Consider the following 17,766-nt stretch of genomic DNA (forward strand, 5'->3'; position numbering starts at 1 on the left):
CGCTCAGTGTTAAGCTAGGGCTCTGAGATGGCTATCCTCGGGTTTCCAAAGTAAATAGAGAGTATGGGAAAGATGGAATATCGTACCCTAGGAGAATGGACTTGCTCAACGGTTAGGAATAAAGGCGAGGAGCTGACAATCCCGAAAGAGTAGCTGCCTTCCGGTTGCGGCGAGTCTCAATGGTACATTGCAACAAGTCTTCGATCGTATTGAGAAAACCTCCATGATCACCCTGACCCAGGTATCAATCTATGGGACAATGACAACCTCTCCGGGCTCGATCCTCTTAGCAGCCACATCCAATGCTTCCTTCCACTCTTCCAATCCAAATTTCTTCACAGGTCCCATGCTAGCTCGAGATCCCAGCGGCAAAACACCCGTCTCAACCATACTGATGAGCCTCCTTGTCTGCTCTCTTGTGCACATCCAAGTCCCCTTCATAGTCAGCGCCTTGAGCATGATCTGCATGTAATCGAAGCTGACGCCCGATGCGACGCTTCCCAGCAGACTGACACGAGCACCCTCTTTCAAGACGTTCAAGCTGCTGGTAAAGTGCGTTGACTTTCCAGCTCCGGGCGGTGACATGTCCCAGAATACATCCGCACCGCCGGGGCCAGCCGCCTCACTCAGTGCCTTGGTGTCCTTGTCGATATCGCCAGTGATCTGGACGGTCTTCAACCGTGTGGGATTGATACTGCTCAGCTGTGAGAGAACAGTAGCATTACGACCAATGGCAATGACTTTAGCGCCCATAGCCAACGCGACATGCACCGCGGCGCTGCCATATCGTCCCGTCGCTGGTGCAATAATAGCCGTATCCCCGGCCTTGACATCGACATCAGCAAGGCCGCCGAACGGGATAAGCATGCTGAACAAATGCATGAGATCGTCTAGAGTGTACCCAAGCCCGCCATCCATGACATCACCCAAGAGCCTCTCCTCATCCAGAGGATGACAGTTTTCCAAAGGCAGCTTGGCGTACTCGGCGAGTGTCGAGTCTCGCCACTCTCCACGTGCAAGCTTTCTGCTTCCTTCGTTGAAACCTTCCATAAGTCCGCTAATGTACTTTGCGTTTGGGTCGTCACGGCCGAGGATGTAGGGGTCAAAGAGGACGAGATCCCCTGGCTGCAGACGTGCAGCATCAGGTCCAGTCTCGGCAACACGGGCGATGGCCATGAATCCAGGGATAAAGGGGAGGGGTAGTGGATGGCCACTCTGGGGGTCTTGGTAGATTCGTGGGGAGTTGGCTCTGAGTGACACGGCGAGGACGCGAACGAGTACGCTCCCAGGGCCGGCCTTGGGTGTGGGCCGCACTTCCAGGCTCAGCGGCTTTCCGGCCTCGGCTAGGACGAGGACGCGGTGCTCAGATGGGATTTCTAGGGCCATGGTGGGCAGGGAAGAATAATGCTGCTTGTGCAAGTAGAAGCGAGGGAATGATGAGCTGCTTGAACGGCTTGACTACTATCTATGAACAATACTTATATCTGGTAAAGAAAAGACCCAGATATTTAGGTTTAGACCCAACATCAAATGCCATCGAAAGAGATCAGCTAGTGACGGACGCGGAACGATTAGGCTGCGGAGTTTGGCATCCAGGCCCAGCCGTGCAGGATGCCATGGATAGCTGCACGCACCATACGGTATCAATTAGATTCCGATCTGACAAATTCAAGCTGACCTATAGCTATCCCGACGCAATAGACTATTGTTGCACCTCTGGGGCCATGGTTCGTAAGCCGCATGGAGCCGGCTCGGGTTGCGGGCTGCAACAAGACTCCGGTGTATCGCCATGGTTTGTTATAGAGCCTGGCCCTTGATTTAACGTTGAATCTGTGCGGAGTTTCAAAAGAGAAGAGTTGCGGAGTTGCGGACATGTGCGGAGAATTGGCCCCTTGCCTTGGCGTCGATGAAAGACAACTGACTCAATCCTATTTTTTAGTGATAGAATACAAAGTAAATAGAGTAACGGTACACAATGCATAGACTCAGAAGTGAATCGCATGATTCATATCCCCGTAAAACGTGATATTATCCACCAACTCAACGCAGGTGCAATGTAGTGTCCTGGTCCGACCTCTGGACTTTCCCATCCATCAACCCATGTAGATAGCACTCTCCTCGCAGAAGATGCCCCTGTGAGCTAGAATTTACTACGAATGGTGTCTTGAGCCCGTGAATCAGATAGATTGTGTCTCCCTCCTCAACCTGCGGTCCTCCCAGACCCAGCCTCCCGCCCTCGGTAATGAACAAGAGACGGTGGCGGCAGAGCTCCTCAGCGGTGTACCTGAACTCAGTTACCCCATCTATCGTCTCCTTCCAGTTCTCGTCCTCATTTCCAGGAATTATTCCATAATCTCCCTTATTGTGTCTCTCAAAATCAGCCAGAGCGACGATAGGGTCGAAATGCTCCTGGATACGCCTTGGTAAGCCTACTTTCAGGTCCATGGTCAAAGTCTGAGGAAACATGCGCCTAGCAACGGCGCTGTCGATGTAAGACTCTGCTATTTCCAGCCAATCCAGGATCAAATTGTCCACCACGCCTGGGGAATCGCCGAGAGACGGGTGGTATGGTGGGCTTGTGGCCTTGACCCTGCCAACCTCGATGGCGCGGACATTCAGGGTCCGAGAGACACTATCCAAGAGAAAGTCGGGAGCAGAAGCTGTGGCCGAGAAGTTGACACAGATTTCGTTTTGTGAGTTGGTCAGCAAGGGCAACGGCCGTCCTCTTAGTCGCCAGTCTGGAACCCAGGAAGCAACATCATCCACTGGGATCGTCGTAGAAACGAGCTTCAGCTTGCTTTTCACCAATTTCGAGGAGATTATAGAATCTTCACAGCCGGCGAAGTGTAAGATCTCTAAGCCTCTGGTAGTTTGAATGTGCTCCATCGCAAACTGGGTGAACAGGTCAGGCGCAGACATGGAGTAAGTGGGTTTGAACCATGCTGCGGCCGGATCATGATGGAAGGCAACCCCAAGCAGACCGTTCAAGCGGTCCTGGGGCATCCCACAATCCCACGTGCAAAATCTTTGAAGTACATGGGGAAAGGACTCGCAGAGCTTAGAGGAAACCTGAGCTCGAAGCTGTCCTAGCTTGTAGACTGGCTCATAAGCATGTCTAATGGAAGCCAAAAGAGGTTCACCAACGGCACAAGACAATATCTGGATGACCATGAAGAAGTCTTTCGTAGAAATCAATGATGTGCCGCAGCGGAGCTCCAGATGCTTGGCTAAAGCCACCTCTTGAACGATCCATAGCCGATGAAACCACGGCCGCTGAACGAGTGAAATGCATGCCTGCCCCAGCCTCGCTCTTGGATTTGCCATCCTAAAGAGGAGACGAAGGGCGCTGAATTCGTTCCACCCGAGGTTCTTGACTGCTACTTTTCTAGCCAAGGCACGAAAAGATTTCATGGCAAGGCTGCTATTGTCGGCCTCAGCCCCAAGCCAGCCTACTACAAGCCGAGCCTGGCTGTATATCTTGGACATGAGCTGTATTTGGTGTTCCTTCTCTGTGTTGTCGATCTGGTTGATGGAGATCTGGTCGACCCAGACCCTGATCTTGGTATCGGATACCAAGACTTTTATGGCTTGAAAGAGTGATTCTCTGACTTGGAACGGATGACCATCGATGTCAATCAAAGGGTCCGTAGGCGATGGAACTCCCCAGACATAAGACAAGGCGACATAATCAGGCTGATCATGCAAGCTTTCGGTGGTGAGGCGCCCGCTTAGCTGATGGCTACCCGGGTGAAGCAGACCGATCTCGAGTACTCTGATAGTGTCGGGGTCACTCAGTGGCGTGTAGATGGATTCTGAACTCATTTTGGAGGATTTCCCGTGGATTCAGTGATGGAATGATTATGGAAGAAGAGGTTGTTTGCAGCTGTGGGCAAATGGCTGATATTTTATGTGGCAGCTGCCGGTTAAGAAAACGCCTTGGCAAACCATATGTGGTCGCCTTGAGATGTTCTTCTATGACCTTCTAGGATATACACCGAAGGTCGGCAGATTGCATGTCTCCATACCATTGGGTAATTCAAAAACTACCCACCACCCAACGGTACCGTGTCGTCAAACAACTCCCCGTTGGCTTCGACCCCGTGTACCAACAGGACCTGCGATAATCGATTGGAGACGATAGTGCAAGACTTGTCAAAGTCCTCGGTCATTGTCGATGCCAAGATAATTACCCGCCTCAGCCTCAGCTGATCCCGGACTACCTGGATCGTGGGTCTTGCCAGAAGGGTTGGGAAAGTAACGTCTTCCCAGCCGCTTCCCCGGGCCAATATCTTGTCAAGGACCTCTTCCAGAAGGTCAAAGACACCTGTGTCTCTACATAAAAGTCCTGCTAGGAAGAGCATGGAGCAAATTCCTCTCCTATACATGTTTCGGTGAGCACACTTGGCGATATCCAGCCCTCGAGCGATGCTCATCAGTACTTGGAGCCAATGTGCGGCCTGGCCATCAGTCGCCAGGGTACAAGACTTGGGCGGCTGAGAAAGGCTCTGTACTATGGTTTCGTCACATAGAATCTGGAAGAAGGCGTAGTCTGCAGCATGCATTGCGTGTTCGTGACTCTCCAAACGGATAGCCTCGGGCTCTGCAAGGTGGTCCGGTTGCGAAAGGGAGTCCGAAGGAGGCTTTAAAACTGAAATCATCCTCGCCAGGTGTCTCATCTCTGCGAGTGACTGTTCGTGTGCTTGTGTGAGGCTCAGCTCTGATGGTTGCTCGCCATGGTGTGACACGAGGTTGGGCGCTATGAGCGGCAAGAGTTGCTTGATCAAGGCCTCCATCACGGGACTTGGGCTTGTCCTGTTATGTTGCATTGTGATGATTAGACGTATGCGCTGTATGAGCAAGTATGCGTCGGAGCCGGCCTTTTGGAACGAGGCCGAGTCAGACAATACTTGGCGCTCTAGTCCAAGCCAAAAGTTTTCTCTTTCTGAAGGGGCAGTCGAGGTGCTCCAAGGTCCGACTATGTACCTCTGTGTAGTGCGAGCATGGACTGCGGCGACTAACAAGTCTTGGCCTTTTTCACAGTCTAGGAGCTTATCTCTCGTCTGGTAGATCAGATCGTCTAAGCTGCTGAGGTATCGATGCAACCCGTCAAAAGTTCCTAATTCCAGTTCGACAAACGACAGCAGGAGATGGGCCGACACTAGCACGTCAACTCCTTTAAGCTGTCCTCTTCTTGCCAGCGACAGTGCTTTTCCAGCATAGTTCAGAGCATCGAGCCTGTGGCGAGGGTCGGGGATCCATAGCTGCGGCCCGGTGCTTTGGTGACGCGTGTAGCTCCCCTGTAGGTTGGCCAAGTTGGCCGCGCCGATAGCCATAGCAGCATTTTGAAGGACAGATTTACCTTTGGCGGCAGTACTCACAGCCTCGAGGCTTGGAGGCAGGATATCGCAAACATGGACGGCAAAATGCGTCATGTATAGTTCCTCCTTGGACCCGCCGAACAGGCGTGGACCTGGTTGAAGTGCACGATACCCGAATGTCTGTTTATCTGTCTTGTCCACCGTCCACTGAGTCTTCTTGACATATGACATCTGGGTTGGTTCTTGATTTGGTGCTGATTGGCGAGCTTGAAGCTGAGACTCTAGTAGAGGGTCTGCAACCTCACGCCCAGTTGCGCCAGGGCTCTCGTTGAGAGGAAATGAATTCTGAATTAACTGCGGAGAGGCAATATGGGCCCTATCACCCCTGACTTGCTTGACCTTTTGGGCCGCCCAAAAGTTGGCATCGCGGAACTGAAACGGAGCACTGCCGTATGAACAAACAGTCCCCTTTGTTTCGCAGCGTTGGCATGTCGGTTTGCCTTCATCACACTAGTTTTACGGCACAAATAAGCAAGGTGAACCAACCAGACAAAACCAAGAAACCGTGTGTCCCTACCTTCTTCTTGATGCTACGACATGGTTCACACCCAGCACGGTTTCGTCGGAAGTTGGTCTTCTTGGGACGCGGGGGAGCGGGACCGTACATGGCTGACTCAGGGTAAATTGTCCAATGTCATAGTTGACTTTCTTGAGTGAGTCGCCAGGTCGGCCACAGGTAGAAAGATAGGCTGACGAGATGTAAGATCGGGTGCATCCATTGAAGTCCGGGACCGGAGGCTCATCTTAACCCGGCTCCGGCCCCACCCGGAACCTCAGTCAATCCATCGGGACCCCAGCTTCTTCGCTCCTTCACTCCACTCCTCCACTACCTAATCGGGTCAGCACAAGCGCGAGCTCATCCTTGGTTGCTTGAGAACGCCATGGACAGGGATAAACCATGTGAGGTGAGTTCCCAGAGGAGGGGAATATCCATCATCTGGAATCCTCCTTGTTGCATAAAAGCCTCCAACAGGCCCTTTCTCTGACCGTTCTTCCCTTTCACAAACACCCCAGTGATTGCACTTCGAGGCGTCAAGCAAAGAAATCTCTATCCACTTCCAGCCTGTGCTTGTTACAAACATGTAAGCTTCCTTCATCCGTAGGCTGAGAGACGGGCCACAGCAACTAACAGCAATCATCCGATAGGCCCATCAAACCCGACAGTGATTACGAGTGGCTTGAGACACAAGAGTCTCCCGAGGGCCTCGAATGGGTCGACAACCAGAATGAGCTCGCCACGCGCAAGCTGGACTCGTTGCCGCACACTAAGAGTATCCAGGAGAAGCTGGTGGCCCTGTCTTCAACTGACGTGAATCGCCCGAGCTACTGGATCACCGGTAACCTCTTTCGACTGAGGAAGGACTCCACCAACAAACATGGCATCCTCGAAGTCTCTGAGAGACACCCTGACGGCTCGCTAGGCGACTGGCGACTCATCCTCGACATCGATAAACTGGGCCGGGAGGAGAGCAGAGAGCTCGAGTTTTTCGACTTTGACTTTCAGAGTCGTGCCTTTGGACCTGATGCCTCACGTCTCCTTGTCCTCTTGTCCGATGGAGGCTCTGACTTGGTCGAGTTGCGTGAGCTTGATACCAAACAAGGCAAATTCGTTCGAGATGGGTTTCGTACGGGGCTAGGTCGCATCGCTGTTACGTGGCTAGACATCGATCACGTCTTGATCAACCACAACCTCAACGGCAGTCCGACTACGGCAGCAGGTTGGGGAACCACTTCGTACATCTGGAAGCGCGGTACCGACTTGAAGGAGGCCAAGGCTGTCAAAGAAATATCCCCAACCAGTGCACTCTCTCTCATCTCCTCGGTAGGCCAAACCAACAGTGGTCGTGCCCTCATCACTTGCGCCGTGGACTACTCCACCCTCGTCTACAGCATTGTTTCCCTTGATGGGACTGTGGAAGAGCTTGATCTGCCAAAGAAACAGTCAATGTCGCTGCCACCCAAAACCACATCCAAGCATGTGGTGGCCGTGCTGGGTGAGAAGGCGACCGTCTGTGGTCGAGAGGTCCCAGTTGGTTCCGTCATCGCGTACAACACGGTGCCAGACACACCAGCCAACGAAAGGACCTCGATTGTTTACGTTCCGGAGCCGGACGAGGTCAACGCTCATCTCTTTGTTGATGGAATCCAGGCAAGCAAGACCAGGGTTTACTTGACAATGAACAAGAGACAATCAGAGCGCCGCTTGACCCTGGAGAATGACGCCCATGAATGGAGAATCATCCGAAGCATAGAGACGAGTATCGGGTCTCATGCGGCTGCAACCAGCGGTGACCCTTACAGCAACGAGACAGTCGTGACTGAGTCTGGCTTGCTCTCCCCGTCGACTACTTGGCTAGAACGAGGCGAGGCCAAAGAGTCTCTGTACACCCAGCCATCGGTTTTCAATGCCGACGCCTTTCAACTTAGTCAGAAGAGCACTACAAGCAAGGACGACACTTCGATCGACTATCTTGTCCTCTCGCCCAAGGAGCCGAAACACCCACACGGCGAGCAGCCGATCATGATGATTGGGTACGGCGCCTTTGGGCTTTCCGTCCCGTTGTCATACTTGGACATGATTCTGGGCGGCATCTCACTGGTCCCCTGGCTGGAGAGTGGCGGGTCGTTGGTGATTCCATTCATCCGGGGCGGCGGCGAACGAGGCGAGGCGTGGCATCAAGCCGCACGACAAGAGAAGCGCCAAAATTCGTACGACGACTTCATTGCCGTTGCTGAAACACTTGTCAAGGATGGGATTACTACCCCAAAGCGCATTGGCGTTGTCGGCGGATCCAACGGCGGCTTGCTTGCTGCCGTCATGGGCACCCAGCGGCCGGACCTCTTTGGCGCCATCGTCAGCGACGTGCCTCTAACGGACATGTTGAGATACCCTCTGATGGGGATGGGAGCTGCATGGATATACGAGTACGGAGACCCTCAAAATCCTGAAATGGCCAAGGTTCTCAGGGCGTACTCACCATTCCACAACATCCGCGAGGGGATTCAGTATCCCCCCTTTCTCGTCACCGTCTCGACAAAGGATGATCGAGTCGGTGCCGGCCATGCGCGAAAGCTTGTTGCGAGGTTGAAGGACGCAGGAGCATCAGACGTGTTTTTGTACGAGGATCGTACGGGCGGACACGGTGTCAGTGATCCTTTTAAGAATGCGACGTTGATGGCTAGACGGGTCGCCTTTTTGATAGAGTTTCTCCAGCCCACAGGTTCGGGTGCCTAGAAGAGGTGGACCAGAACGTCCGTATCGCTTACATCTATAAATTCTTGCCTTGTCTCTTGGATCGATCAAGCGTTGATGTGATTATGTTGAGACTGCAGACTTGAACGTGTTGCCGTATAGTGCACTTCATATGTGCCCCCAAGTAATGGGTGCGCTTTTCCATATATCCATCTCCGCAAACTTGATGAGGAAGAAATTTTTTATTTACGTAAGATGAACAGGGTTGGGTCCAGTACGGAGATGAAGTGATAGCTATATTTCACCTCTAATGACATCTATAGAAGCAATCGCTTCGTGGCGTTGTCAAGTTGATCACCTCCAAAGCTAAGCAGGCCAGTCTTGAGTGCTCCAGCAGTATCCTAAGCGTTTAATTATAGGGTCTCAACTCTTTTGAGGGACTCTTCTCGTTGTCGGGCTCAACATTGCGTTATTCATGCTGAAAGAAGGGGCTTTGCTCACATTCACATTCAGCCCAACCAGGGCATTGTTGCTTTTGCGTATGGCATTAATTTCCCAGCAGTTTGCCTACAGGCTTAAAAACGCCTTGTCATATCTCATTGTCTGCTGGCAAAGACTTCCGCTTTCTTTCGCTGCTAGAGACTATGACCTAGACAAAGGAAACCATGACTAGCCCTGTTGTCCACCGCTACAGGACACCTCTCAACCTGTCCTCCCCCAGCATCTTTCTCCGATTCCCTCTCCAGCGTTTCTCTCTGATTGTTGAGTTACTTAGTACCCTTTTTTGCTTATTTTGATGGTTCCTGTTCTATTCCACGGTTACAGGGCGCAGTGTGAACAAACAAAGGCACAAATTGAACACCAGGAGAACACGTCGAAACAGCCCACAAAGAGCAAAGAATAGGTCCGTTCAACAGATTTCCTACAAATATCCCCGTCTCTCCTTCTTGTTCACTTCCCAGCACAACACCAGCACAATCAGCAGATTTTGTATTCTAACTCTCAAGCTTGATCAGCTACTCACATCTGCACCAGATCCCCTAGCCTCCGAACCGTATTCCAGCTTCCGTTTCTCGACCGACAACAACGCCAGCAACAACATGGCTCCCCCCACCTTCGCCAGCCCTGTCCCTACCCCCTGGCCCCCAGCACAGAGGCTGAGCGGGTGGTGGAGGAGGTAGAGGGGTCAAGACGTCTGACGCGTATATGATCTGATATATGCAAGATTGTAGATGGCTACCATGCAAGCAGTAGAGAGTCAAGAATTTAACATCTACAGCTATTAACCCGTGTCCTAAGACCTTGATCACCGTGATTCTGTCGTGCTTTAAGATTAAGAATGTTTCACGCCTAATATTAAATGGAGGATGAATGACTTAGCTGCATTAATGACCGCAACACCAATCGCTACTTTTGCTTTGTATTACCTAAAGGTTGGCGACTGCTAGCCTTAGACATAGTGATTTCAAGCCTTGTGAAGGTATCGTGGTCTCGGCGGAAGAATCTAGACTCACTCAGATACAGTATTATAGCCATCATGAGCAAGTTCCTAATATCGGCATCGTTTTAGTGCCAAACAGTCTTGTCCTCCTTCTTCACAAGGCCATCTCAAAGCATGCATGCAATGTTCAACATCCAAACCAAACATCAAACACTCCCACAAAGGATATGTTAAAACGACCAAGAGAAGAATACAGAACAGGTCTTGCAACGTCTCTATAAGTATCCAGCTCACTCCCCATGTCCACTGCTCGAACATAACAGCCCAGACTTGGATCAACCCTCTCAGACATATCCAAAGATTCATACCAGCCCTAACTCTCACACCAACAAAAAGTGTAACACCATGGCTCCTCACGGCTACAACTCCGGCGACTGGCCCTCCCTCCAAGAAGCTGCTGCCATGACCGCTATTTTGGCCAGGGACGGGACTGGGGAAAGGACTAAAAACTGGTTCACCCCAGACAGGATTTTCTTTTTCGTATTCTTTGGCTTCCTGTTGGTCGTGATTTTGGGTTTCATCATCTGGTGCTGTAGGCGTAGATCTCGAGAGTAGACGGGTGCTTGGATAGAAGCCTGGTAGATTTCAGGTCCATAGGTACATCATGACATGGTACATAAAGATTGCTCTATTTCTATGATATTTAAAATTTTATTATCCCATCTCAAAACAACTGTAGAAGTAATCCCTTACCTTCCCTTATTCGTGTTGTGCATCCCACCACCACCATGACAAAATAGAGCGCCTTCTAAGCAAACGCTGGTTACAAATCATAGTAAACGCAGTATCAATAAATCTCAGTCAGGCTAAGGCTACCAAGGTCGAATTAAAAAAAAAAAATAAAAAATAAAAAGCAATGGCTTTTTATTGTTCACCTCCATTGCATTGTTAAATTGTTTAGCTGTTATTTCATGTTCTCGATATCAAACAAAGAACAAAGGGAGTTTACGAAGCATCAAAACAACGGTAACATAACTAAAGTATAAACTTGCTATTCTCTTGTTTATTCCTTTTGTTTCTGGCTCCTAGATTTTGAGGCAAATAGCTTCCACTCTCAACATGGCCCAGTCGACTTCTGTATCCCGCATCCTCTCACTATCAACCCAGGACGTTGAAGCATCCGACATGATAAAGGGGGACCGCCCCATACGCAAAGTCTGCAAGGCTTCCATCATACAGATAATCTGCGGCATCCTCATCTTTTTCATTGCCGTCCCCTCCCTCGCATTAGTGATTGTCGTCCTCATCCAGGGACTCAAGACAAAAAGGTCGCGCAGGACGTATGCCAAGAAGAGTGTGAGAGTCCGTAAGATCAAGATGGACTAGCGAATCATCTCAGTGCCGTGTCAGGAGTTATCAGTTTCATCTGCAAATCTGTATAGCTCGCCCCGCTTGAAGGATTCTGGCGTCAGGGCATCTTTGCGCCTAGTTGGGACCGAGCGGTGGGCTGTTTGTTGCATGTGGAGGCATTGTGCTTGAGCAGACTCGAAGGGCTTTGCCATCTGTGGATCGTCGCGGGAGTTGGGGTCCTGGTCTAAGACCATGGAATCAATTCTGGCTCCTCCAGTTGCTGCCCGTATAGTTGTAAATATAGGCTACTTGGCTAAGGTAAGGTTCTATGTCTACAGGTGACCAGGGGAAACGACTAACGGCGTGTGTATAGATGGACAACCTACCCATGTTGACGAAAAGGATTGTTTGACGAGGAAAGGCTCAAAGAGTAGCGCAGAAAGGATACCCAGTGTGCTGACCACACTCATGGAATTTTACTCAGCAAGCTTGGAACAAAGTTAACCATCTAAAATGAAATCCTGGAATCTAAAACATTAACACAAAGCCTCCAAAGCAAAAGAGGCTCCACATTGATATCAAGGCTGAGCCAACTCAGCACAAGTGTGGCCGAAACACCATGATGCAGGAGGGAGCCACCGTGAAGGGCGCCCTAGGCCAAATCAAGAGGTTCATCTTGAATAACGACATACAGTTCCTTGAGAAACCAGACCCAGCCAGCAAGGTCATACCTCGAAATGCCAGGCTGGAAAATGTCCCTACGGAACCCGAAGGTGACGAGTCTGAGGCAGAAGACGGCGCAGGTGAGCTGGCGAGGCCGGTGGTGTCGATAGCCTTGGAAGTCTCCTTGGCCCTCTCGTTCTTCTTCCTCTTGGACTTTGGGGTTTTCATCTCGCGTATCTCAGGAGGTCAGGTATATGACCAAGAAGCCCCAAGAGCCGACAGTCGGGACCCGGACAACCGTCACACGAGACACTCTATCGGGAAAGGGACAGATCGGACTCCCATTTCTCGATTAACCTTCAAAAAAGAATTGAAGCCTGGAACACCAGAACCACCTTGAAATGGAATGTCCAAGGGCAAAAAGAGTGGTTCCGCCCGGGATCGAACCGGGGACCTTCTCGGTGTTAACGAGATGCCATAACCAACTAGACCACGGAACCGAGGCTTGTGATTGGTTGAGATTGATGGCTGCAAACAATCCTCAAGAATCTAGATGTGGATAGAGTTCCAAACAAACACCATCGACTGCCTTGGGGGGTCTCATAATAAGCTTCAACACTTCCTCTCCCATCCTAAAAGCACACCCGCGTGCTCACCTAGTCGAGTGGTTAACTCTTCCTTAATTCCGTTCCTATAAACTCTCTTCTTCTTTCCGCAAACCTAAAAACCACTCTTTTGCCAGGCTGCCATGTTCAGTCAAAAGCCTTATAAGCAAGGTTACGCTTTCATCTCCCACCCTAAAAGCACATGAGTGCTCAGCGGGCACCTGGTCAAGTGGTATAACTCTTTAATCCCGCTCCTATAAACTCTCTCTTCTCTCCGCAGACCTAAATCCACCTCTGACCAGGTGCCAACACGCCCACCTAAAAACCATTCTTTTTGGTTTATGACAATGGCATCACGTCTTCCCAGTGTGTCTCGGCAAAGTATGGTTTATTCATCGGTATAGTGGCCAAGATTTACAGACAATTGGAAACCTATATCTCGGGACCAATTCCATTTTCACGCAAGAAACTAGCTTAGAAGCCAAGGATCTCCTCCTTGCGCTTCTGGAGCATGTAGTAATACTGCTGCAGCGGTGTCGTCGCTGTAGGGGCTCTGTCACCCTCAAAGGTACCCTTTCCATGGCCGTCGAAGTGAACCTTCCAGGCTGTTCGACGATTAGCTTGCTATTCAATACAGGTGTACTGTGTAACTTACTGCTGGCATCAAAGCCAAGGTACGACCAGCTGTCGTTGAGGTAGGCCTTCTCGGTGCCGACTTGGATTGTCTTGACCTCGCCCATCTGGCCTGGTGCAGGTCGGAGTTGCTTAAGGTCAGCCACCAGCTTAATGAGGCCGGTGACAAAAGCAAGGGCCACATCCTTGGCCAGGCACTCGTGCTGCCCATAGCTAAAGGCTGTCACGGCATCCGTCTTGCGACGGGCGTCGAACTTGTCGGCGTCGGGAACCTCCTTGCCGTTGCGGCCAGCCATGCCCTATAATACAGTCAGTGATTTTCTTGCTTCTGGTGGGGAATTATGGACTTACAAGCATCATCACAACAGGAGTGCCGGGCTGAACAGGCTTGCCCTCGAGTTCCGCTGGCGCCGTGGCAATGCGCACGTTACGCTGAGAGCTCGTCAGACGCTGAGCCTCGGCGACGTAGGCATGGAGGGTGGCATCATCACCCTTCTGGGCAATGGCCTGCACCTCAGCCCAGATGGCGGCATTCTCGGGGCGCAGGAAGAATGCAAGCACCTCGTAGAACTAAAAGCAGCGTGGTTAGTACCTGATCATGGCGAAGAATTTTAGGGGTGCTTACTGAAGTAACTGGCACACCAATACCACCAAAGGCAGTGAGCCACAGGTTGTCTGTGACCTGGTCGGCGTTGTTGCCCTGAGCCAACAGCTCCTCAACGAGCTTCAGGCCGCAGGAGCGCAGAGAGTCCTTCTTGAGGTACGACTTGCGACCAACCTTGCTCGAGATGGCTGAAGCAATGCCCAGGCCCATGCCGCGGCCGAGGACAGCCTCATCGACGAGCTTCTTGGTCGAGTTGTAGACGGCAGTGACACCCTCCTGGGCCCAGCGGCGACGGTTCCATGCCTGGCCGGGGTCGTTGTTGTTGACGCCCCAGATGCGGATGTTGAGCAGATGTCGGTACAGCTCGGCAACGCCAAGAGTTCCGTCAGGGTTCTCATCAGTCCGCAAGTCAAAGTAGAAAAAGTCAGCCAGAAGCTGTGTGTTGAGAGGGATGGCGACATCGCGGATGATGTCAATTTGCTCGAGGCCAGCCTTGAGCTTGAAGGTCTCCTTCTCAATGAGCTTGGCACCCACGCGCTCAATCATGTTGTGCACAGCAGCGTGAAGGTTGGGAATCTTGCCCATAGCCTTTTGGAAGTCGGCACGGTGCTTGAAGTTCTTGGCCTCATCACCCGCAAGCATGAACCAGCCGTAGTCCTTCTTGCCAGGGAACAGAGTGTTGAGGGGCTGGAGCCACGGCACGACAAACTGCTTGGGGTTGCTGAGAGTCTTCTTAATGGCCTCGTTGGTCGTGACGACAATGGGCTTGGCAGGGGGCTTGGGGTCAGCCTCAGTGAACTGGTCGTAGGTGCCAATCTCCTTTGCGATGGCAATGTTGGCCTTCTTGGTGTACATAGGCTGCATGACGGCAACCGAGTTGAAGGGGAACCAGTTGGGGACACCACGCTGGATGAGCTTGTACAACATCGAACCACCAAGAGTCTTGTAGTCCTGCTGGACTTCATTGTAACCCCAGGCCGTCAGATTGGAGACTGTGTAGTCGATGGTGTTGAATCTGTCTGAGCGGACAAGTGTGACAGCATCAGACAGCACAGCTCGACCAACAGAGTAGGTAGGCATGATACCGCTGCCTGGGTTGCGAGCAGGCTTGATGTCCTCAATCATCAGGCCAGGGTAGAGCTCAACCATGTCAGGGTCTGTGTACAGCTTCTCGAGGATGTTGGCAATCTCAGGGTTCGAGTTGATCTCGCTGAACTGATCGTACCGCTTAAGTCCAAAGAACTCTCGGAACTCGTTAAGAGAGGCAACCTGCCACTTGCGGCCCTGGATGATACCCAGGACCTCCACCACCTTGAGTGCCTTGGGGACCATGCGGGCACCAAAGGTACCAGCAGGGTCTTCCATAGCGTCCTTGAGGATGCGAACAAGGTCCTCATCCTTGAAGGTCCCGTTCTCCTGACGCTCAAGGCCATCAAAGGTGCGGACGCTGGGGTCCTTGGGGATGCTGCGCTCAAAGTTGAAGAGAGCCTGTCCAAGCTCGTCCCAGCTGACATCCTGGAGGTCTTCGGCCTTGCGACCGGGGAAGAGCTTAAGGAAGAAGTTGTTGATCCAGTGCTCATCCCTCTTGGAGATGCACGAGTGGAATCGGTAAAGGAGGTTGAACTCGACGCTGACCTGGTTGCCAACGCCACGGGGAACACCCTCACCATCGAATTGCTTGTCAATGGCAACTCGGGGGTCCAGGGTCCAGTCACTACTGGAGTGGTGAGTGTTGGTGATGGCTCGCAGGTAGTCGTGGAGGCAGATGTTGATGTACAGTCCGCCAGTAATGAGACGGGCCACGTTGAAGAGGTCGTGGTCCTGCTTGGCAACAGCCTTAGCCTTGTCCTCTGCCGAGGCATTGGCGGGGCATTGTAGGGTGAAGCGGCCGTTCTCGTTAATCTTGAGCAAGATATCGGCAACATAGTTGTGGAAACGACTGTAGAGGACCAGCATGACATTGACACCAGCAGGCTGTCCAAGGAGACGCTTCTCGTGGAAGGTATCAGGCTTCAGCTTACCCTCCTTCATGGTACGGATCTCAAGCTGGTCCTTGAGGGACGAACCGTACAGAGGGGCCAAGTCGAGATACGATGAGGTGTCAGACTTGTTAGGGTCTGTCCGGCTAGTGCGGAAGATATCGTGGATGATGATGGCGGCATGGTAGAAGAGCATGGAGGAGATGCCAGCCGGGTTCTCGGTAAAGTTCTTGTCATCACGAGCAAGAAGAAGGTCGAAGAGCAGACCAGGATCAGGCTTGACACCATGAAGGCGCTTCTCAGATCTGACTGACTTGGCGTAGGGTGTGCCAGCACGACCCAGGTTGGGCTCAAGGATGTTGTTGAAGCTACCGTCAGGCATACGGTACTGGTGAAGGCCATCAGGAGCCTGAGGGACCTGCTCCCGCAGGATGACATCGCTGTCTGGGGCCTTGAACTCGATGGTGTCGTAGAGCTCACAGTTGTGCTTGTGTGCGGGCTCGTTCGAGTTGACCACCTCGTACTTAACGTCACCGCCAACGTAGCTCAGGGGTGGGTGCTGGAGGTTGCCCCAGAGGGTGTCGATGAGCTTGTTGGTGAGCTGGGTCCTCGCCTTGGAGGTACGGGGAAGGGAGGTAAGGATTCCGATGAGGAGCTCTGTAGTTCTTGGAGGTGTTAGCAGTGCTCATGCTGGTGATAGTATCAAATCTTACCCCTTCTTGTCATCCAGGGGCTTTCCCTTCTCGATCGTTAGCTCCTTGATGAGCTCGGCGAGCTGTGGGATGGAGGCCTGGGTTCGGACACCAGCATATTCCTTGATGATATCTGTGGCGAGCTTGACAGGATCATCCAAGAGGCCGGTTGAGCCCGTCTTGGCGTCACCGTACGACTCTCCAGCCTGAAACTTTTCGTTGAACGACATGATGGAGTCTCAGGACTTGATTTTTAAGGGTAGGGAAAGGAGTGTATGGTGTATGAGAAGATGGGAACAAAGTCCTGATTCTGGCAGACTTAAGCTTCTTCAACTCGCCCATTTATACCACAAACGACGCCAACTGTGACCCCTCTTCTCTCCGCGGGGTCCTCAGATCAGAGGGGACTCGCATTCCCAAGCTCGCATGACGGAGGCAAGTGGCTGCTGGTGATACGAGGGCTCATGCGGAGCGCGTTGAAGCATCGCCGGGACCATCCACGATTCAACAATTCAGAGCTGAATGGCGTCGCGTCGAGGTTGATTTGATTCGCCGGGGCCATGATTCGTTGGGCACGGGCTGGGCAACAACAGAAGAGCTGAGAGGCCATGTTTCACATGCGCCGCCTTGTTGACATGTCGTAACTCGAGGGGAACCGGGCGGTCTTCCAAGACTTGAAGTCATCTTGATGGAGACCGCCACCGTGGACGCAGACGGCCCGTTCCGGGAAGACGGAGGCGGGGGAGCCGGATGGTCATCACATACCGGCGGCGAATTAGTGGGAGACAAGCATCTGCCGAGGGGGCCGCCTTGTCTCAAACAGTGCTGACCGGTTGGAGTTGAGGCTGGTGATACAGAGGCAGATGGACCAAACAGGTCAGACAAGGTGACATTGCAGGAGCAATGATTGGATCATGCAGGAAAGATGCATATGCCGACGAGGATCCATCTAAATCGGCCTAACCGATTGTACCATGTCAAAGAGACCGGTCGTGCCACCTAGAATCTAAGAGGAGGAAGAGGGAAGAGGAGAGACGTTGAGAGAGAGGGGGTTCCAAGACCTACATCGCCGCCATGTTTGAGACCGGCATCACGTGTTTCCCTCTTTCCCACCCAGCACTGAACCAAGCAGCAATTGACCGCTCAAACAGTCACCATCCAGTTTCTTGACCATTTTCCATCTTCACAAGCAAGAATTGAAGTCTACAATCATCTGATAATCAGCTGG

The 17,766-nt window shown here is 52.0% G+C and overlaps 5 protein-coding genes across 5 annotated transcripts; 1 reads left to right on the forward strand and 4 right to left on the reverse strand.

Moving 5' to 3' along the window:
* Positions 1 to 249: 249 nt before the first annotated feature.
* NCS57_00894500 (ADH-zinc-N domain-containing protein) lies at positions 250 to 1,386 on the reverse strand (the record flags this gene model as incomplete). Its single annotated transcript, XM_053058742.1, has 1 exon — positions 250 to 1,386. One exon carries the CDS (start codon positions 1,384 to 1,386, stop codon positions 250 to 252), a length of 1,137 nt encoding a protein of 378 aa, XP_052912573.1.
* A 654-nt stretch (positions 1,387 to 2,040) lies between these two features.
* Positions 2,041 to 3,822, reverse strand: NCS57_00894600 (HET domain-containing protein; the record flags this gene model as incomplete). Its single annotated transcript, XM_053058743.1, has 1 exon — positions 2,041 to 3,822. One exon carries the CDS (start codon positions 3,820 to 3,822, stop codon positions 2,041 to 2,043), a length of 1,782 nt encoding a protein of 593 aa, XP_052912574.1.
* A 221-nt stretch (positions 3,823 to 4,043) lies between these two features.
* On the reverse strand, positions 4,044 to 5,985 carry NCS57_00894700 (uncharacterized protein; the record flags this gene model as incomplete). Its single annotated transcript, XM_053058744.1, has 2 exons — positions 4,044 to 5,828; positions 5,896 to 5,985. The coding sequence occupies 2 exons, from the start codon at positions 5,983 to 5,985 to the stop codon at positions 4,044 to 4,046; spliced, it is 1,875 nt and encodes a 624-aa protein (XP_052912575.1).
* A 274-nt stretch (positions 5,986 to 6,259) lies between these two features.
* Positions 6,260 to 8,613, forward strand: NCS57_00894800 (Prolyl endopeptidase; the record flags this gene model as incomplete). Its single annotated transcript, XM_053058745.1, has 3 exons — positions 6,260 to 6,283; positions 6,441 to 6,460; positions 6,525 to 8,613. 3 exons carry the CDS (start codon positions 6,260 to 6,262, stop codon positions 8,611 to 8,613), a joined length of 2,133 nt encoding a protein of 710 aa, XP_052912576.1.
* A 4,491-nt stretch (positions 8,614 to 13,104) lies between these two features.
* On the reverse strand, positions 13,105 to 16,768 carry NCS57_00894900 (Linoleate 8R-lipoxygenase; the record flags this gene model as incomplete). The annotated part of the gene is made up of 5 exons (XM_053058746.1): positions 13,105 to 13,235; positions 13,286 to 13,562; positions 13,615 to 13,833; positions 13,889 to 16,511; positions 16,560 to 16,768. The coding sequence occupies 5 exons, from the start codon at positions 16,766 to 16,768 to the stop codon at positions 13,105 to 13,107; spliced, it is 3,459 nt and encodes a 1,152-aa protein (XP_052912577.1).
* Positions 16,769 to 17,766: the final 998 nt, after the last annotated feature.

This window comes from Fusarium keratoplasticum, chromosome 6, assembly GCF_025433545.1.
Source record: "Fusarium keratoplasticum isolate Fu6.1 chromosome 6, whole genome shotgun sequence".
Lineage (NCBI taxonomy): Eukaryota > Fungi > Ascomycota > Sordariomycetes > Hypocreales > Nectriaceae > Fusarium > Fusarium keratoplasticum.